This window comes from Coregonus clupeaformis, unplaced genomic scaffold, assembly GCF_020615455.1.
Source record: "Coregonus clupeaformis isolate EN_2021a unplaced genomic scaffold, ASM2061545v1 scaf0258, whole genome shotgun sequence".
Taxonomy (NCBI): Eukaryota; Metazoa; Chordata; class Actinopteri; order Salmoniformes; family Salmonidae; genus Coregonus; species Coregonus clupeaformis.
Genome location: NW_025533713.1, coordinates 345,847 through 366,504, shown reverse-complemented (window position 1 = coordinate 366,504; position 20,658 = coordinate 345,847). Strand labels below are relative to the sequence as shown.

General features: G+C 48.7%; 2 protein-coding genes across 5 annotated transcripts in view; one reads left to right on the top strand and one right to left on the bottom strand.

The window, feature by feature from the left end:
• The window catches only part of LOC123484286 (cell surface glycoprotein 1-like), a 36,949-nt gene extending 35,443 nt beyond the window's left edge, over nucleotides 1-1,506 (top strand). The window contains exon 3 of the mRNA XM_045214452.1: nucleotides 636-1,506. Within this exon, the coding sequence (XP_045070387.1) occupies nucleotides 636-1,506 (871 nt within the window). The remainder of the gene's footprint in view (nucleotides 1-635) is intronic.
• Nucleotides 1-14,655, bottom strand: part of LOC121583629 (polypyrimidine tract-binding protein 3-like) — a 116,357-nt gene extending 101,702 nt beyond the window's left edge. For 2 of the 4 annotated variants that reach the window (XM_045214446.1, XM_045214448.1), the window contains exon 1: nucleotides 14,241-14,655. The gene's annotated coding sequence lies outside the window, so the exon portion shown is untranslated. The remainder of the gene's footprint in view (nucleotides 1-14,240) is intronic. The other 2 variants (XM_045214445.1, XM_045214449.1) reach the window with 2 other exon arrangements.
• Nucleotides 14,656-20,658: the final 6,003 nt, after the last annotated feature.

Genomic DNA, 20,658 nt, shown 5'->3' with positions numbered 1-20,658 from the left:
GGACACACCCTCCTCCTCCTCCTCCCTGGGGCCTGGACACACCCTCCTCCTACTCCTCCCTGGGGCCTGGACACACCCTCCCCCCCCTCCTCCTCCCTGGGGCCTGGACACACCCTCCTCCTCCTCCTCCCTGGGGCCTGGACACACCCTCCTCCTCCCTCCTCCCTGGGGCCTGGACACACCCTCCTCCTCCTCCTCCCTGGGGCCTGGACACACCCCCCTCCTCCTCCTCCTCCCTGGGGCCTGGACACACCCTCCTCCTCCTCCTCCCTGGGGCCTGGACACACCCTCCTCCTCCTCCTCCCTGGGGCCTGGACACACCCTCCTCCTCCTCCTCCTCCCTGGGGGCCTGGACACACCCTCCTCCTCCTCCTCCCTGGGGCCTGGACACACCCTCCTCCTCCTCCTCCCTGGGGGCCTGGACACACCCTCCCCCCCCTCCTCCTCCTCCTCCTCCCTGGGGCCTGGACACACCCTCCCCCCCTCCTCCTCCTCCTCCTCCCTGGGGCCTGGACACACCCTCCTCCTCCTCCTCCCTGGACACACCCTCCTCCTCCAGTGATCACTCCCCCCTTTCTTCCCCTGACCCCCCAGGCCACACTCTCCTCCACTCCCTGATAACACACCCCCTCTAGCCACACACCCCTCTTCCTCCAGCCGGGCCTGAGCAGTGACACACCCCTCCCCTGGACCACACCCCTCCCCTGGACCACACCCCTCCCCCGGACCACACCCCTCCCCTGGACCACACCCCTCCCCTGGACCACACCCCTCCCCCAGACCACACCCCCTCCCCTGGACCACACCCCTCCCCCGGACCACACCCCTCCCCTGGACCACACCCCTCCCCTGGACCACACCCCTCCCCCAGACCACACCCCTCCCCTGGACCACACCCCTCCCCCAGACCACACCCCTCCCCCAGACCACACCCTCCCCCAGACCACACCCCTCCCCTGGACCACACCCCTCCCCTGGACCACACCCCTCCCCCAGACCACACCCCTCCCCCAGACCACACCCCTCCCCTGGACCACACCCCTCCCCTGGACCACACCCCTCCCCCAGACCACACCCCCTCCCCTGGACCACACCCCTCCCCTGGACCACACCCCTCCCCTGGACCACACCCCCTCCCCGGACCACACCCCCTCCCCAGACCACACCCCCTCCCCCAGACCACACCCCCTCCCCCAGACCACACCCCTCCCCTGGACCACACCCCTCCCCCAGACCACACCCCTCCCCAGACCACACCCCTCCCCTGGACCACACCACTCCCCTGGACCACACCCCTCCCCCAGACCACACCCCCCCCCCAGACCACACCCCTCCCCTGGACCACACCCCTCCCCTGGACCACACCCCCTCCCCCCAGACCACAGCCCTCCCCCAGACCACACCCCTCCCCTGGACCACACCCCTCCCCCAGACCACAGCCCTGCATTTACAGAGATTAAAAGAGAACCATCTACTTTTTGTTTGATTTATTTGATTCTTGGATGAAGAGGCATGCAACCCTATGGGTTATTAAAGTAATTCAACCCTATGGGTTATTAAAGTAATTCAACCCTATGGGTTATTAAAGTAATTCAACCCTATGGGTTATTAATGTATTATCTGCAGCACCAGAGCTCTGTTCTTTCTGCATTTCACGGCATCTTGCTAACCTGGGCCGCATCCCAAATGGTACCCTATTCCCTATATGGTACACTACAGGGTTCATGGTACCCTATTCCCTATATAGTACACTACAGGGTTCATGGTACCCTATTCCCTATATGGTACACTACAGGGTTCATGGTACCCTATTCCCTATATAGTACACTACAGGGTTCATGGTACCCTATTCCCTATATAGTACACTACAGGGTTCATGGTACCCTATTCCCTATATGGTACACTACAGGGTTCATGGTACCCTATTCCCTATATGGTACACTACAGGGTTCATGGTACCCTATTCCCTATATAGTACACTACAGGGTTCATGGTACCCTATTCCCTATATGGTACACTACAGGGTTCATGGTACCCTATTCCCTATATAGTACACTACAGGGTTCATGGTACCCTATTCCCTATATAGTACACTACAGGGTTCATGGTACCCTATTCCCTATATAGTACACTACAGGGTTCATGGTACCCTATTCCCTATATGGTACACTACAGGGTTCATGGTACCCTATTCCCTATATGGTACACTACAGGGTTCATGGTACCCTATTCCCTATATAGTACACTACAGGGTTCATGGTACCCTATTCCCTATATGGTACACTACAGGGTTCATGGTACCCTATTCCCTATATGGTACACTACAGGGTTCATGGTACCCTATTCCCTATATGGTACACTACAGGGTTCATACAGCTCTGGTCAAAAGCAGTGCACTATATCGGGAATAGGGTACCATTTGGGACACAAAACTAACCCTCCAGGAGCGCTGCTGGGAGGGTTGAGGGGGCTAAGATCACATTAACTTGTTTTCTCCCTATAGCCACTGGCCTTAATATAATCAAAATGGTACTGTGCTGCGCAGGGCAGGGGGGGAAGTATGTGCATCTGCCATTTAAAATACTGCAGTGCAAAACACACATGGAGTAGGTTCACTCGACCGACCAAGCAGATGTTACATTTCCATTTATTCTAAATCCTGTCATGAGCCTCTCACTCCACCGGGTTACCACCTTAATTTTCTTCCACTCTGCTCACCACTCTCTCTACTCAGCCTAACTAGCTCCACCTGTCCCTGCTCTGCTCTGCTCTAATTACTCTGCCAGCTGCGCTGCATTACCCACTACCTCTCCCAGTATTTAAGGCCCTGTCTTTCAGCTCTCCGGTGTCAGATCGTCTGCAAAGCTCACACCCGGAACCTGTGTGCTCGCGCTTCTGGCTCACCCTTGTTTTGTGACCCCGGACCTGCCTGATTCCTGGATACTCTTCTGCCCCAGGAAAACCAGACCTGCTTCTGCCATTACGACTCCTGACTACTCTTCAATCCCGGTAACTCTGACCAGCCTTCTGCCTTGCTACTACGTATTTTGGATTTCCCTTGAACTGTACTGCTGCCTTGTTTCATTCTGCCCCGTTGTGTCTGTGTTTCCTCCCCCCCCCCAGGACTTCTGGACCACCAACCACCGGCGTCATCGGACGCATCGCTGCCACTGGGGGGAGGCACAGACCCAGCACATCGGACGGGATAACCCCTGGAGCCTTCACTCACTCCCTACATCCCTTTCCCTTTAAGTTTAAATAAACTTTCTGGTGTGACGCAATTGTGGTCCTCTTGTCGTCTGTCTGAACCGTGACAGTACGATCTGACCATCATGGACTCAGCGCACACTTCCCCCGACATGGAAACCGAAGAGCCTGAGCAACCCACCGCCATGCTACGCCTGGAACACACTGAGAGAGAGCTAGGCCGCATGAGCGGCGTCATCTCCTCTCTGCTTCAGGTCGGCCACCAACAGCATCAGCAGTTCCAGCAGCACCAGCAGCAGTCCCAGCAGCAGCAACAACAACTCGCCATGATCATTCAACTCCTCACCAACCTGACCCCAGCCAGTCTGCCCACCAGCCCTGCCCCGAGTTACCTGCCCCGGTCATTGCAGCCGCTGCTCCGGAACCCAAGATTGGAAACCCCGAGCGGTTCAACGGCGATTCAACCCAGGTCCGGCCATTCCTGACTAGCTGCCGACTTCAGTTCTCCTTGCAGCCAAGGACCTTCGCCACGGAGGGGGCTAAAGTTGGGTATGCCATCACTCACCTGACGGGCCGAGCTCGACTCTGGGGAACAGCAGAGTTCGAACGTCAAACCCCCGCATGTGCAACCTTCGACCTGTTTGCTGAGGAGATGCTGAAGGTGTTTGACCTGGATTCCCCAACCGCAGAGGCGTCTCGTGAACTGTTCAGTATTCGACAAGGCAGACGTACAGTCGCAGACCATTCCATCGACTTCCGAACCCTGGCTAGACGAAGTTCTTGGAACACACCATCGTTGGTGGACGCGTTCTTCCATAGTTTGGCTGACTATATCAGGGACGAGTTGGTCTCCCATGAACTGCCTTCCACTCTTGATGAAGCCATCGCACTGACTGTCAGGATCGACAGTAGGATACAGACCCGTCGTCGTGGGAGGGGGCGCCAAGGTCCACCTACTACCGGCATTCGGAGAGATCCGACTGGGCTCCTGTCATCTACTGCCACTCACCCAGGTCAGCTTGATCAGTCTGAGCCTATGGAGATTGGGCGAGCCTCTCTCACTCCTGCAGAGCGCCAGCGACGCTTCACCTCAAACCTCTGCCTCTATTGTGGAGGTGATGGACATCGTGTGGTAACCTGCCCTTTAAAGGGCCGAAGCTCACCGGGCATAGGGGGAGTCCGGTTGAGTTCAATGACCATCCAGTCCTCCGACCGCAAACCCCTGCTGCAAGTTCACCTCCGCCTCCCTGACTCAACTCACACCCTGGCTGCTCTGGTGGATTCTGGCGCCGAAGCCAACATAATGGACATCAAGCTGGCACGCCAACTGGGACTGGAGAACCTCCGTTTGACACCTCCTATTCCTGCCCGGGCACTGGACGGACACTTACTCGGATCGGTCACTCATGTCACGGCCCCGGTCTCGATGGGTCTGTCCGGAAACCATCAAGAAACTATCCAGTTTCACCTGCTCCCCTCTCCAGGCCAACCCCTCATCCTGGGTTACCCATGGCTCCGCCCGGCACAACCCTCAGCTCGACTGGGTGACCGGGGTGATCAGGGAGTGGGGAGAGGACTGCCACCGAACCTGCCTGCTTGCCGCCGCACTACCCCCTCGGCCAGTACCTACTAACTCCGCTCCTGACCCTCCAAGGACCCTGTGTCGATTCTGCCAAGTCCCTGCATCGTTGCAGCTCTGACCTGGGCTGTTGAGGAACAGGTGCTGGAGGCTCTCCGTAACCAGCCAGGTCCCAGCACTTGCCCAGCTGACCGCCTTTTTGTCCCCGAAGACCTGAGGTCCCAGGTCGTTCAGTGGGGACATGACTCCCGCCTAGCTTGTCACCCTGGCTCCACCCGCACTTACAACCTGCTCGCCCAGAGGTTCTGGTGGTCCTCTCTGAGGAAGGATGTACGGGAATTCGTCCAAGCCTGCCCCATCTGCAACCAACACAAGTCGTTCTGCCAGCCCCCCAGCCGGATTGCTGCAGCCCCTGCCTGTGCCCAGGAGTCCGCTGGTCTCTGCTGCGCCTTGTCCTCCTCCTCCACGGCTCGCCGATGGTGGTCTGGTTTACACCGTCCGCCGCCTGCTTCGGTCCAGACGGAGGGGTAGGGGTCTCCAGTACCTCATTGACTGGGAGGGCTATGGACCTGAGGAAAGGACCTGGGTGCCAGCTAGTCGGATTGTGGATAGGACTCTCATCACCGCTTTCCACCAACGGCATCCTGATCAACCTGCTATCCGTAGGGGCCGCCCCAGAGGGATCCCCTAACCGTCCTGCCCGCTCGGCTTCCTGTCCTGTGCCTGATCCTGTCTCGGGACCTGTCCCATCTCCCCGACCACGGCCCTCCGGCTTCCTCAGAGGATGAGGACGTTCGCTCGGACCGTTCGGAGGAGTTCTAGCCCTCCTCCGGCTCCCCTCCTCCCGCCCGGCGTGGTGTTGCTCTTGGGACTTCTGGGGCCGTCCCTTGGGGGGGGGGTTCTGTCATGAGCCTCTCACTCCACCGGGTTACCACCTTAATTTTCTTCCACTCTGCTCACCACTCTCTCTACTCAGCCTAACTAGCTCCACCTGTCCCTGCTCTGCTCTGCTCTAATTACTCTGCCAGCTGCGCTGCATTACCCACTACCTCTCCCAGTATTTAAGGCCCTGTCTTTCAGCTCTCCGGTGTCAGATCGTCTGCAAAGCTCACACCCGGAACCTGTGTGCTCGCGCTTCTGGCTCACCCTTGTTTTGTGACCCCGGACCTGCCTGATTCCTGGATACTCTTCTGCCCCAGGAAAACCAGACCTGCTTCTGCCATTACGACTCCTGACTACTCTTCAATCCCGGTAACTCTGACCAGCCTTCTGCCTTGCTACTACGTATTTTGGATTTCCCTTGAACTGTACTGCTGCCTTGTTTCATTCTGCCCCGTTGTGTCTGTGTTTCCTCCCCCCAGGACTTCTGGACCACCAACCACCGGCGTCATCGGACGCATCGCTGCCACTGGGGGGAGGCACAGACCCAGCACATCGGACGGGATAACCCCTGGAGCCTTCACTCACTCCCTACATCCCTTTCCCTTTAAGTTTAAATAAACTTTCTGGTGTGACGCAATTGTGGTCCTCTTGTCGTCTGTCTGAACCGTGACAAAATCCATCTTCTGCAAACAGTTCTGAATCTAAAGACAGTGTTCCAATCACCACTGCATATCTTCTCACCATCTCAGGAAAGAAAGAGAGGTGGTGATGATTCTATAAGAAAATACTGTACAACGGCTCCAAAGAAGGTAGCTAGTCTACAAGTTTAAAGTGGAGAGAGTTAGTACAGTCGTGGTCAAAAGTTTTGAGAATGACACAAGTATTGGACTTCACAAAGTTTGCTGCTTCAGTGTTTTTAGATATTTTTGTCAGATGTTACTATGGTATACTGAAGTATAATTACAAACATTCCAAGGCTTTTATTGACAATTACATGAAGTTTATGCAAAGGGTCAATATTTGCAGTGTTGACCCTTCTTTTTCAAGACCTCTAAAATCCGCCCTGGCATGCTGTCAATTAACTTCTGGGCCACATCCTGACTGATGGCAGCCCATTCTTGCATAATCAATGCTTGGAGTTTGTCAGAATTTGTGGGTTTTTGTTTGTCCACCCGCCTCTTGAGGATCGACCACGTTCTCAATGGGATTAAGGTCTGGGGAGTTTCCTGGCCATGGACCCAAAATGTCGATGTTTTGTTCCCCGAGCCACTTAGTTATCACTTTTGCCTTATGGCAAGGTGCTCCATCATGCTGGAAAAGGCATTGTTCGTCACCAAACTGTTCTTGGATGGTTGGGAGAAGTTGCTCTCGGAGGATGTGTTGGTACCATTCTTTATTCATGGCTGTGTTCTTAGGCAAAATTGTGAGTGAGCCCACTCCCTTGGCTGAGAAGCAACCCCACACATGAATGGTCTCAGGATGCTTTACTGTTGGCATGACACAGGACTGATGGTAGCGCTCACCTTGTCTTCTCCGGACAAGCTTTTTTCCGGATGCCCCAAACAATCGGAAAGGGGATTCATCAGAGAAAATGACTTTACCCCAGTCCTCAGCAGTCCAATCCCTGTACCTTTTGCAGAATATCAGTCTGTCCCTGATGTTTTTCCTGGAGAGAACTGGCTTCCTCGCTGCCCTTCTTGACACCAGGCCATCCTCCAAAAGTATTCGCCTCACTGTGCGTGCAGATGCACTCACACCTGCCTGCTGCCATTCCTGAGCAAGCTCTGCACTGGTGGTGCCCTGATCCCACAGCTGAATCAATTTTAGGAGACGGTCCTGGCGCTTGCTGGACTTTCTTGGGCACCCTGAAGCCTTCTTCACAACAATTGAACCTCTCTCCTTGAAGTTCTTGATGATCCGATAAATGGTTGATTTAGGTGCAATCTTACTAGCAGCAATATCCTTGCCTGTGAAGCCCTTTTTGTGCAAAGCAACGATGACGGCACGTGTTTCCTTGCAGGTAACCATGGTTAACAGTGGAAGAACAATGATTTCAAGCACCACCCTCCTTTTAAAGCTTCCAGTCTGTTATTCTAACTCAATCAGCATGACAGAGTGATCTCCAGCCTTGTCCTCGTCAACACTCTCACCTGTGTTAACGAGAGAATTACTGACATGATGTCAGCTGGTCCTTTTGTGGCAGGGCTGAAATGCAGTGGAAATGTTTTTTGGGGATTAAGTTCATTTTCATGGCAAATTAATTGCAATTCATCTGATCACTCTTCATGACATTCTGGAGTATATGCAAATTGCCATCATAAAAACTGAGGCAGCAGACTTTGTGAAAATTAACATTTGTGTCATTCTCAAAACTTTTGACCACGACTGTATATTTGACATCCACAGCAGAAGGTCTTGTATAGCATTTTATTTACTGTTTATGTGGGACAGGACATTCAACATACAGGTTAAGGACCTCAACTAGGGGATTTGTGCATTGTTCTCCAAACAGAGGATACATTAAATACATTCAATGAATATAATAATAATTAATTAATATAGGCAAATGCCACATACAGTGGCTTGCGAAAGTATTCACCCCCCTTGGCATTTTTCCTATTTTGTTGCCTTACAACCTGGAATTATAATGGATTTTTGGGGGGTTTGTATCATTTGATTTACACAACATGCCTATCACTTTGAAGATGCAAAATATTTTGTATTGTGAAACAAACAAGAAATAAGACAAAAAAACAGAAAACTTGAGCGTGCATAACTATTCACCCCCCCAAAGTCAATACTTTGTAGAGCCACCTTTTGCAGCAATTACAGCTGCAAGTCTCTTGGGGTATGTCTCTATAAGCTTGGCACATCTAGCCACTGTGATTTTTGCCCATTCTTCAAGGCAAAACTGCTCCAGCTCCTTCAAGTTGGATGGGTTCCGCTGGTGTACAGCAATCTTTAAGTCATATCACAGATTCCCAATTGGATTGAGGTATGCGCTTTGACTAGGCCATTCCAAGACATTTAAATGTTTCCCCTTAAACCACTCAAGTGTTGCTTTAGCACTATGCTTAGGGTCATTGTCCTGCTGGAAGGTGAACCTCCGTCCCAGTCTCAAATCTCTGGAAGACTGAAACAGGTTTCCCTCAAGAATTTCCCTGTATTTAGCGCCATCCATCATTCCTTCAATTCTGACCAGTTTCCCAATCCCTGCCGATGAAAAACATCCCCACAGCATGATGCTGCCACCACCATGCTTCACTGTGGGGATGGTGTTCTCGGGGTGATGAGAGGTGTTGGGTTTGCGCCAGACATAGCGTTTTCCTTGATGGCCAAAAAGCTCAATTTTTGTCACATCTGACCAGAGTACCTTCTTCCATATGTTTGGGGAGTCTCCCATATGCCTTTTGGTGAACACCAAATGTGTTTGCTTATTTTTTTCTTTAAGCAATGGCTTTTTTCTGGCCACTCTTCCGTAAAGCCCAGCTATGTGGAGTGTACGGCTTAAAGTGGTCCTATGGACAGATACTCCATTCTCCGCTGTGGAGCTTTGCAGCTCCTTCAGGGTTATCTTTGGTCTCTTTGTTGCCTCTCTGATTAATGTCCTCCTTTTCTGGTCCGTGAATTTTGGTGGGCAGCCCTCTCTTGGCAGGTTTGTTGTGGTGCCATATTCTTTAAATTTTTTAATAAAGGATTTAATGGTGCTCCGTGGGATGTTCAAAGTTTCTGATATTTTTTTATAACCCAACCCTGATCTGTACTTCTCCACAACTTTGTCCCTGACCTGTTTGGAGAGCTCCTTGGTCTTCATGGTGCCGCTTGCTTGGTGGTGCCCCTTGCTTAGTGGTGTTGCAGACTCTGGGGCCTTTCAGAACAGGTGTATATATACTGAGATCATGTGACAGATCATGTGACACTTAGATTGCACACAGGTGGACTTTATTTCACTAATTATGTGACTTCTGAAGGTAAATGGTTGCACCAGATCTTATTTAGGGGCTTCATAGCAAAGGGGGTGAATACATATGCGTTACATGAAATCCAAATAAAAATCAATTTAAATTACAGGTTGTAATGCAACAAAATAGGAAAAACGCCAAGGGGGATGAATACTTTTGCAAGGCACTGTAACAGGTGCTTTCATCCTAAATGACTTGCAGTAGTGTTCAGTACGTGTATGTGATTCCAGCGTCCGGGAATCACAGCTATAAGCCAACAGGTTTCCCTGATGTGTAATAATATGGATTATGTCAAATGCCAGGAGGTTTTTATTCATGTTCATTCCTGTTGCTACATTAAGTGACACATGTTGCCATGTTCATGCAGTGAGACACACGTTGCCATGTTCATGCAGTGAGACACACGTTGCCATGTTCATGCAGAGAGACACGTTACTAAGTGACAGATGGGTCTCATGTTGATCTGTCTGCATTGTCACATAACCACGTCCCAAATGTCACCCCATTCCCTTTGTAGTGCACTACCTTTGACAAGGGCCCATTGGTCGAAAGTAGTGCCCTATAATGGGAATAGGGTGCCACTTGGGACTCGCCCATTGTATCAACAACAAAGTAATTTAATGGATAACTCATGTCATAATGTTTTGATCAGAGAGCGTTGACGGTTGACTTGGACTGTATTCATCACTGTTTATACATTAAACAACATCTTGCATTTAAATCATATTAAAAATGATGTGAAATAAATATTAGCCATTTCTAATACTGTGCAGACAGAGCTGCAGTCCTGCTAATTTTGTGCGTACGAATGTATAAAAATGATTTATGAGTGAATGGTAGATATTAGAGGATTTTACTTCAGCATGAGTATCCAGGTGGGCTAACATTCAATGTCCGCTTGCATCTTCATCTGTATTCAGATCAGTAAAAATGCAAACATATTATTTCTATATGAGCCCTGGTTTAGTTGGAGCTGGTTAGATAGATAGGCCCATTTGTGTAGGGTTTAGTGTGTAGGGTCTAGTGTGTAGGGTCTAGTGTGATAAGGTCTAGTGTGATAAGGTCTAGTGTGTAGGGTCTAGTGTGATAAGGTCTAGTGTGTAGGGTTTAGTGTGTAGGGTCTAGTGTGTAGGGTCTAGTGTGATAAGGTCTAGTGTGATAAGGTCTAGTGTGATAAGGTCTAGTGTGATAAGGTCTAGTGTGTAGGGTTTAGTGTGTAGGGTCTAGTGTGTAGGGTCTAGTGTGATAAGGTCTAGTGTGATAAGGTCTAGTGTGATAAGGTCTAGTATGATAAGGTCTAGTGTGATAAGGTCTAGTGTGTAGGGTCTAGTGTGATAAGGTCTAGTGTGTAGGGTCTCGTGTGATAAGGTCTAGTGTGTAGGGTCTAGTGTGATAAGGTCTAGTATGATAAGGTCTAGTGTGTAGGGTCTAGTGTGATAAGGTCTAGTGTGTAGGGTCTAGTGTGTAGGGTCTAGTGTGTAGGGTCTAGTGTGATAAGGTCTAGTATGATAAGGTCTAGTGTGTAGGGTCTAGTGTGATAAGGTCTAGTGTGTAGGGTCTAGTGTGTAGGGTCTAGTGTGTAGGGTCTAGTGTGATAAGGTCTAGTGTGTAGGGTCTAGTGTGTAGGGTCTAGTGTGATAAGGTCTAGTGTGTAGGGTCTAGTGTGTAGGGTCTAGTGTGTAGGGTCTAGTGTGATAAGGTCTAGTGTGTAGGGTCTAGTGTGTAGGGTCTAGTGTGATAAGGTCTAGTGTGTAGGGTCTAGTGTGTAGGGTCTAGTGTGTAGGGTCTAGTGTGATAAGGTCTAGTGTGTAGGGTCTAGTGTGTAGGGTCTAGTGTGTAGGGTCTAGTATGATAAGGTCTAGTGTGATAAGGTCTAGTGTGTAGGGTTTAGTGTGTAGGGTCTAGTGTGATAAGGTCTAGTGTGTAGGGTCTAGTGTGTAGGGTCTAGTGTGTAGGGTCTAGTGTGATAAGGTCTAGTGTGTAGGGTCTAGTGTGTAGGGTCTAGTGTGTAGGGTCTAGTGTGTAGGGTGAATGACTGCCAAGACAGTTTGTCAAAAGCGAAAGCTGACAGCAACAACACTGCTCTATTGCAACAGGTCCTTGCTATTGCAACAGGTCCGTTGGACAGTGATAACTACTTAATTCTTATCAGCATTGCTGTAGGTTGTGTTAAGGAAACACAGAGTAGACCATTTATAATTCATATTGTCTAAAACACTGAAAATCCCTGTATGAGTTGAGTTTTCCACCACTGTGCAAATATGTTGGGTTAAACGCCTGGCATTGGCAAAGTTTGTTTAGCAAACACGCATATCACTTAGGCCTATTTCCCCATGTCATAAACAACTGTTTGATTCATTTATTTGTTATCACTGTAGCTAGGTTTCCATCCAATTAGTGACAGATTTACATACGAATATTCTAAAAACCGCATAAAAACAATATGCGCGTTTTCCCACCAGAGATGTTTCCATCAAATTGACCTGTTGTGGATAAAAGGCTGTCCGTGATGGGATAGCCTAGTGCACATAAAAATACATTTTGCGGTAAAATTCACATGTACCGAATAAAACATACAAGTTAAATGGGTTTCCATCGCATTTTCAACTTTACTGATGGTTTTCTCACAAATAATATTGAGTTATATATCGAGTGTTCCCACTCTGATATTGGCAGGTGCCATCTAACCCTAACCCTTCATGATGAGATTATTATGGACAAAAGAACGATATTATTTGTATTTGTCAAACAGGCATCGATGATGATCATGTCACCAGAATAAGACCCTCGATATTTATTGGAAAGCAACATCAAGCTCATCACCTTGCACTTTCACCAGCCTGTGAAGTTCATAACTTATTTCATCTGTAGCCTAATAAACTGCATGCTTTCCCACGAGTCGTAGTGGGAGGCCACACAACATGTCATATGATGGTTATTATATCAATATTCGCGCATAAAAACGTTTCCACCGACATTTCTTGCATAATTAATTTTACCTACACAAAAAGATCCCACATTGTCTAGCGTATTTAGTTTTTTGGGACATTTTTTCGACAAATGTTCTGTTTCCATCAGGCCTGTCATGACATGTTTTATCCGACATGGACTTTACTGCATAAAACGGTTAGATGGACACCTGGTTCGTGTTATGATGACACGCATTCATCAACAATAAGACAGCTGCTGTGTTTTGGTTCACATCAAGACGGGATGAGGTGGCGAACAGCTCACACGCCTATAGAATAGCCTGCCTTATCACCTGATAGTTGCCGTAGAGAGATTTTTGATGTACAATCACGGAAATCCCCATTGTGGAAGCTCACACAAAAACACATCAGCTCACTGCACGTTGGAACCATCGGCTACATTTCATGCTACTTGTATATCCATATCCTACACGAGGCCCCAACTCGGTGTAAGTGATTTAACTGACGATCCACTTCCACTTCGTCACATTGTTGCATTGTATTTGTTACATGAACTTAGAAAGGGAGAGGGCCGAACGGTCAACAGTTAAGCAGCGACACACAGAACGGTGTCTTTTGTTTCGGGAAGAGAAGGCAAGGCAGGCAGCGTGGCAGACCATTCGAAGTTGGAGGTGGCATAGACGTGTTACAAATTGGCGAACCGAACTGCACAATTATGGTCAGCAATTGCAAGTTGGCTTATAGGCAAAAGTATGATTTAAAAAAAGCGTCATAGTCTATGACGGTTTTGTTACATTTTATTACTAAATTATAACATGCATGTCTTTCTTAATGTGTGTAGCCCGATGCCTATACACCTGTTGGATAACTGAGCATATTATCTGAAAATAATTGTCTGAAAATGTTGTAGGAGGAAGATTTTATAAATGTATCGAACCAGCCCCCCGCCCACATGCCGTTCTTTTCCCACGCACACGGGTAGTAAACAATGATTTAGAATAGCTCATATTCAGTTGTTAAAACATCTTTGATATCATGTATATCTATGCTTAGATTACATCATATTTTTACTTTAAGACTATTCTGTTCAAACTAGTTCTACGTATTCTCTAAATGATGCTTTAGGTAGTCTATGTATCAGAGCCTCTGTTGTTTTCACGAAGAAAGAAACGCCCCTTACATATCTTAAAATGGCAGCATATCTTTAATCAATGTCTTGATTTGTTACTTTCACTGTCCCTGTGTGGCGATACTGTATTACCTACAGTGATGACACATATCATGCGCGAGTAGAGACAATAGGAAAAGGCGTAGGGAACTCAACAATTGAAGGAAAACGGGCTATTTTCTAGGACTTCAAGTCAACTCAAGATAATGAACAAGCAAACGTCCATGCGCATTGACAGGGAAATATGATGGCCTCTCTAATCTATAGTTTTCCAGTGACGTGAAGTCCTTAATTGAATAGAATAAGACCAATATATCTGTGTGAACACTTAAAAGAACCAAAATGTTAGGTTTAGGCTGCGAGGCGCCCCCCCCCCCTCCCGCGTTCAATTCTCTACATTTTCTATCCATGCCTATAATTCCACTATACATGAAACAGCGCGAGGTGCTATGTAAAAACGTTACATGCGTGTGTGTAATGGGCAATTACTGTAAAGGAAAAAAACAACATACCCATCCATTGCACAGAGGAAACAGTGTAGAAAGGACAGTGAACGCTCGGGAAACTGATGAGATAGGTTTGGGTGTTGTTACTGCTCTGCTAGCTCTCGCCCCTCCAACACTGAAATGTTCGCTCTCGTACGCACAATGGCACGCTTCCTGTTACTGACGTGAAAAATACACAGACAGACATGTACAGACGCCTGCCTGCCTCGCTGTACAAAATGGCCTCTCCTCTCAGGCAGCTCCAACATAGACACACACCTTTGTCTCTTCCAACAACGAACGCACATCCATGTACACTTCTCTGCGCCCCTAGCGCGCCATCACCGCGCACGCAGCTTGGATAGAAATTAGGCAAAAATATATCTGTGCCCGCCATGTCAGCGATATAGAGAGTGAGATCTCATGTAGGGACAGAGTAGGGACAGAGTAGGGACAGAGTGGGGACAGAGTGGGGACAGAGTAGGGACAGAGTGGGGACAGAGTAGGGACAGAGTAGGGACAGAGTGGGGACAGAGTAGGGACAGAGTGGGGACAGAGTGGGGACAGAGTAGGGACAGAGTGGGGACAGAGTGGGGACAGAGTAGGGACAGAGTGGGGACAGAGTAGGGACAGAGTAGGGACAGAGTAGGGACAGAGTGGGGACAGAGTGGGGACAGAGTAGGGACAGAGTAGGGACAGAGTGGGGACAGAGTAGGGACAGAGTGGGGACAGAGTGGGGACAGAGTAGGGACAGAGTGGGGACAGAGTAGGGACAGAGTGGGGACAGAGTGGGGACAGAGTAGGGACAGAGTAGGGACAGAGTGGGGACAGAGTAGGGACAGAGTGGGGACAGAGTGGGGACAGAGTAGGGACAGAGTAGGGACAGAGTGGGGACAGAGTAGGGACAGAGTGGGGACAGAGTAGGGACAGAGTGGGGACAGAGTAGGGACAGAGTGGGGACAGAGTGGGGACAGAGTAGGGACAGAGTGGGGACAGAATAGGGACAGAGTGGGGACAGAGTGGGGACAGAGTATGGACAGAGTAGGGACAGAGTGGGGACAGAGTAGGGACAGAGTAGGGACAGAGTGGGGACAGAGTAGGGACAGAGTGGAGTCTAGCCGCATGACTCCAACACCATCATTAAGTTTGCCGACGACACAACAGTGGTAGGCCTGATCACCGACAACGATGAGACAGCCTATAGGGAGGAGGTCAGAGATCTGGCCGTGTGGTGCCAGGACAACAACCTCTCCCTCAACGTGACCAAGACAAAGGAGATGATTGTGGACTACAGGAAAAAAAAGAGGACTGAGCACGCCCCCATTCTCATCGACGGGGCTGTAGTGGAACAGGTTGAGAGCTTCAAGTTCCTTGGTGTCCACATCACCAACGAACTATCATGGTCCAAGCACACCAAGACAGTCGTGAAGAGGGCACGACAAAGCCTATTCCCCCTCAGGAGACTAAAAGATTTGGCATGGGTCCTCAGATCCTCAAAAATTCTACAGCTGCACCATCGAGAGCATCCTGACTGGTTGCATCACCGCCTGGTATGGCAACTGCTTGGCCTCTGACCGCAAGGCACTACAGAGGGTAGTGCGTACGGCCCAGTACATCACTGGGGCAAAGCTCCCTGCCATCCAAGACCTCTATACCAGGCGGTGTCAGAGGAAGGCCCTCAAAATTGTCAAAGACTCCAGCCACCCTAGTCATAGACTGTTCTCTCTGCTACCGCACGGCAAGCGGTACCGGAGTGCCAAGTCTAGGTCCAAAAGACTTCTCAACAGCTTCTACCCACAAGCCATAAGACTCCTGAACAGCTAATCATGGCTACCCGGACTATTTGCACTGCCCCCCACCCCATCCTTTTTACGCTGCTGCTACTCTGTTAAGTATTTATGCATAGTCACTTTAACTCTACCCACATGTACATATTACCTCAACTACCTCAACTAGCCGGTGCCCCCGCACATTGACTCTGCACCGTTACCCCCCTGTATATATAGCCTCCCTACTGTCACTTTATTTTACTTCTGCTCTTTGTTTTTCTCAACACTTTTTTTTGTTGTTGTTTTATTCTTACTTTTTTTGTTTAAAATAAACGCACTGTTGGTTAAGGGCTGTAAGTAAGCATTTCACTGTAATGTCTGCACTTGTTGTATTCGGCGCATGTGACCAATAAAATTTGATTTGATTTGATTTGATTTGTCTGCTGCAGACTAGCAGTTAGTTGAACAGGAATAATCTTGTTCAAGGGCAGGTATTAATGCATCAAGTTAATGGAGCACACTGATCCAAGACTCACTTTAATAAATTGGCCACACTAATTTACCCATGAGAGACACCATGAAATCATAGCACTTATTGTTTTGTTTTGCTTAAATAAATGTTTTATCATATACAAAGGAATAATTAACACACACGTTTCTTTTACTATCCTTGTGGGACCAAACAATTGATTCACATTCAAAATCCTATTTTCCCTAACCCTAACCTTAAACTAACCTTAACCCCAAACCCCTAACCCTAAACCTAACACTAAAACAGCCTTTGTCCTTGTGGGGTGAAATATCCCCACTTGTCAGAATGTTCCTTGTTTTACTATCTTTGTGAGGACTTCCGGTCCCCAAAAGGAAAACCAAACACACACACACACACACACACACACACACTTTGGGCCTACATCATGTGTCTGTCATTCCTTGTTTCCTGCACAGTCAATGGTTGTTTCATCATGGTTCTATGCAGCACAGTGAGCACACAGCTTACCAAACCACCCTGAGACTGCAGCATGTAGAAACTTGTTGCACCAGTCTGACTAGAAAGACTGGAGTCTTGTATACATAGGCTAAGCAATGAAAACATTACTTCAATACAAGGGAAGGCTATAGTTCCTAACATTATGCTGCCCCTTCTGTCTCTCTCTTCTCTCTCTCTCTCTCTCTCTCTCTCTCTCTCTCTCTCTCTCTCTCTCTCTCTCTCTCTGTGTGTGTGTGTGTGTGTGTGTGTGTGTGTGTGGAACGCTGTATAACCCTAACCCTAACCCTAAACTAACCTTAACCCCAAACCCCTAAACCTAACATTTACGACAGCATTTACGACAGCAGATTTCAATTTACAAAAATGAAAATGACTGTGTTTTCATCCTTTGAGCTTCTAATCAAATCAAACCAAATCAAATTTTATTTGCCACATGCGCCGAATACAACAGGTGTAGACATTACAGTGAAATGCTTACTTACAGCCCTTAACCAACAATGCATTAATTTTTTTATAAAAAAGTAAAATAAAACAACAACAACAAAAAAGTGTTGAGAAAAAAAGAGCAGAAGTAAAATAGTCCGGGTAGCCATGATTAGCTGTTCAGGAGTCTTATGGCTTGGGGGTAGAAGCTGTTGAGAAGCCGTTTGGACCTAGACTTGGCGCTCCGGTACCGCTTGCCGTGCAGTAGCAGAGAGAACAGTCTATGACTAGGGTGGCTGGAGTCTTTGATAATTTTGAGGGCCTTCCTCTGACAAAGCCTGGTATAGAGGTCCTGGATGGCAGGAAGCTTGGCCCCAGTGATGTACTGGGCCGTACGCACTATCCTCTGTAGTGCCTTGCGGTCGGAGGCCGAGCAGTTGCCATACAAGGCGGTGATGCAACCAGTCAGGATGGTCTCGATGGTGCAGCTGTAGAAATGTTTGAGGATCTGAGGACCCATGCCAAATCTTTTCAGTCTCCTGAGGTGGAATAGGCTTTGTCGTGCCCTCTTCACGACTGCCTTGGTGTGTTTGGACCATGATAGTTTGTTGGTGATGTGGACACCAAGGAACTTGAAGCTCTCAACCTGTTCCACTAAAGCCCTGTCGATGAGAATGGGGTCGTGCTCAGTCCTCTTTTTTTTCCTGTAGTCCACAATCAGCTCCTTTGTCTTGGTCACGTTGAGGGAGAGGTTGTTATCCTGGCACCACACGGCCAGGTCTCTGACCTCCTCCCTTTAGGCTGTCTCATCGTTGTCGGTGATCAGGCCTACCACTGTTGTGTCATCGGCAAACTTAATGATGGTGTTGGAGTCGTGCCTGGCCATGCAGTCATGGGTAAACAGGGAGTACAGGAGGGGACTGAGCACGCACCCCTGAGGGGCCCCCGTGTTGAGGATCAGCGTGGCAGATGTATTGTTACCTACCCTTACCACCTGGGGGCGGCCTGTCAGGAAGTCCAGGATCCAGTTGTAGGGGGAGGTGTTTAGTCCCAGGATCCTTAGCTTAGTGATGAGCTTTGAGGGCACTATGGTGTTGAACGCTGAGCTGTAGTCAATGAATAGCATTCTCACGTAGGTGTTCCTCTTGTCCAGGTGGGAAAGGGCAGTGTGGAGTGCAATAGAGATTGCATCATCTGTGGATCTGTTGGGGCGGTATGCAATTGGAGTGGGTCTAGGGTTTCTGGGATAATGGTGTTGATGTGAGCCATGACCAGCCTTTCAAAGCACTTCGTGGCTACAGACGTGAGTGCTATTAGGTTGGTAGTCATTTAGGCAGGTTATCTCAGTGTCCTTGGGCACGGGGACTATGGTAGTCTGCTTGAAACATGTTGGTACAGTGAGGGAAAAAACTATTTGATCCCATGCTGATTTTGTACGTTTGCCCACTGACAAAGACATGATCAGTCTATAATTTTAATGGTAGGTTTATTTGAACAGTGAGAGACAGAATAACAACAAAAAAATCAAGAAAAACGCATGTCAAAAATGTTATAAATTGATTTGCATTTTATTGAGGGAAATAAGTATTTGACCCCTCTGCAAAACATGACTTAGTACTTGGTGGCAAAACTATTTTTGGCAATCACAGAGGTCAGACGTTTCTTGTAGTTGGCCACCAGGTTAGCACACATCTCAGGAGGGATTTTGTCCCACTCCTCTTTGCAGATCTTCTCCAAGTCATTAAGGTTTCGAGGCTGACGTTTGGCAACCCGAACCTTCAGCTCCCACCACAGATTTTCTATGGGATTAAGGTCTGGAGACTGGCTAGGCCACTCCAGGACCTTAATGTGCTTCTTCTTGAGCCACTCCTTTGTTTCCTTGGCCGTGTGTTTTGGGTCATTGTCATGCTGGAATACCCATCCACGACCCATTTTCAATGCCCTGGCCGAGGGAAGGAGGTTCTCACCCAAGATTTGACGGTACATTGCCCCGTCCATCGTCCCTTTGATGTGGTGAAGTTGTCCTGTCCCCTTAGCAGAAAAACACCCCCAAAGCATAATGTTTCCACCTCCATGTTTGACGGTGGGGATGGTGTTCTTGGGGTCATAGGCAGCATTCCTCCTCCTCCAAACACCGCGAGTTGAGTTGATGCCAAAGAGCTCCATTTTGGTCTCATCTGACCACAACACTTTCACCCAGTTCTCCTGTGAATCGTTCAGATGTTCATTGGCAAACTTCAGACGGGCCTGTGTATGTGCTTTCTTGAGCAGGGGGACCTTGCGGGCGCTGGAGGATTTCAGTCCTTCACGGCGTAGTGTGTTACCAATTGTTTTCTTGGTGACTATGGTCCCAGCTGCCTTGAGATCATTGACAAGATCCTCCCGTGTAATTCTGGGCTGATTCCTCACCGTTCTCATGATCATTGCAACTCCACGAGGTGAGATCTTGCATGGAGCCCCAGGTCGAGGGAGATTGACAGTTATTTTGTGTTTCTTCCATTTGGGAATAATCGCACCATCTGTTGTCACCTTCTCACCAAGCTGCTTGGCGATGGTCTTGTAGCCCATTCCAGCCTTGTGTAGGTCTACAATCTTGTCCCTGACATCATTGGAGAGCTCTTTGGTCTTGGCCATGGTGGAGAGTTTGGAATCTGATTGATTGATTGCTTCTGTGGACAGGGGTCTTTTATACAGGTAACAAACTGAGATTAGGAGCACTCCCTTTAAGAGTGTGCTCCTAATCTCAGCTCGTTACCTGTATAAAAGACACCTGGGAGCCAGAAATCTTTCTGATTGAGAGGGGGTCAAATACTTATTTCCCTCATTAAAATGTAAATCAACTTATAACATTTTTGACATGCGTTTTCTGGATTTTTTTGTTGTTATTCTGTCTCTCACTGTTCAAATAAACCTACCATTAAAATTATAAGACTGATCATTTCTTTGTCAGTGGGCAAACGTACAAAATCAGCAGGGGATCAAATACTTTTTTCCCTCACTGTATTACAGACTCAGTCAGGGACATGTTGAAAATGTCAGTGAAGACACTTGCCAGTTGGTCAGCACATGCTCGGTGTACACGTCCTGGTAATCCGTCTGGCCCTGCGGCCTTGTGAATGTTGACCTGCTTAAAAGTCTTACTCACATCGGCTACGGAGAGCGTGATCACATAGTCATCCGGAACAGCTGGTGCTCTCATGCATGCTTCAGTGTTGCTTGCCTCGAAGCGAGCATAGAAGTGGTTTAGCTCGTCTGGTAGGCT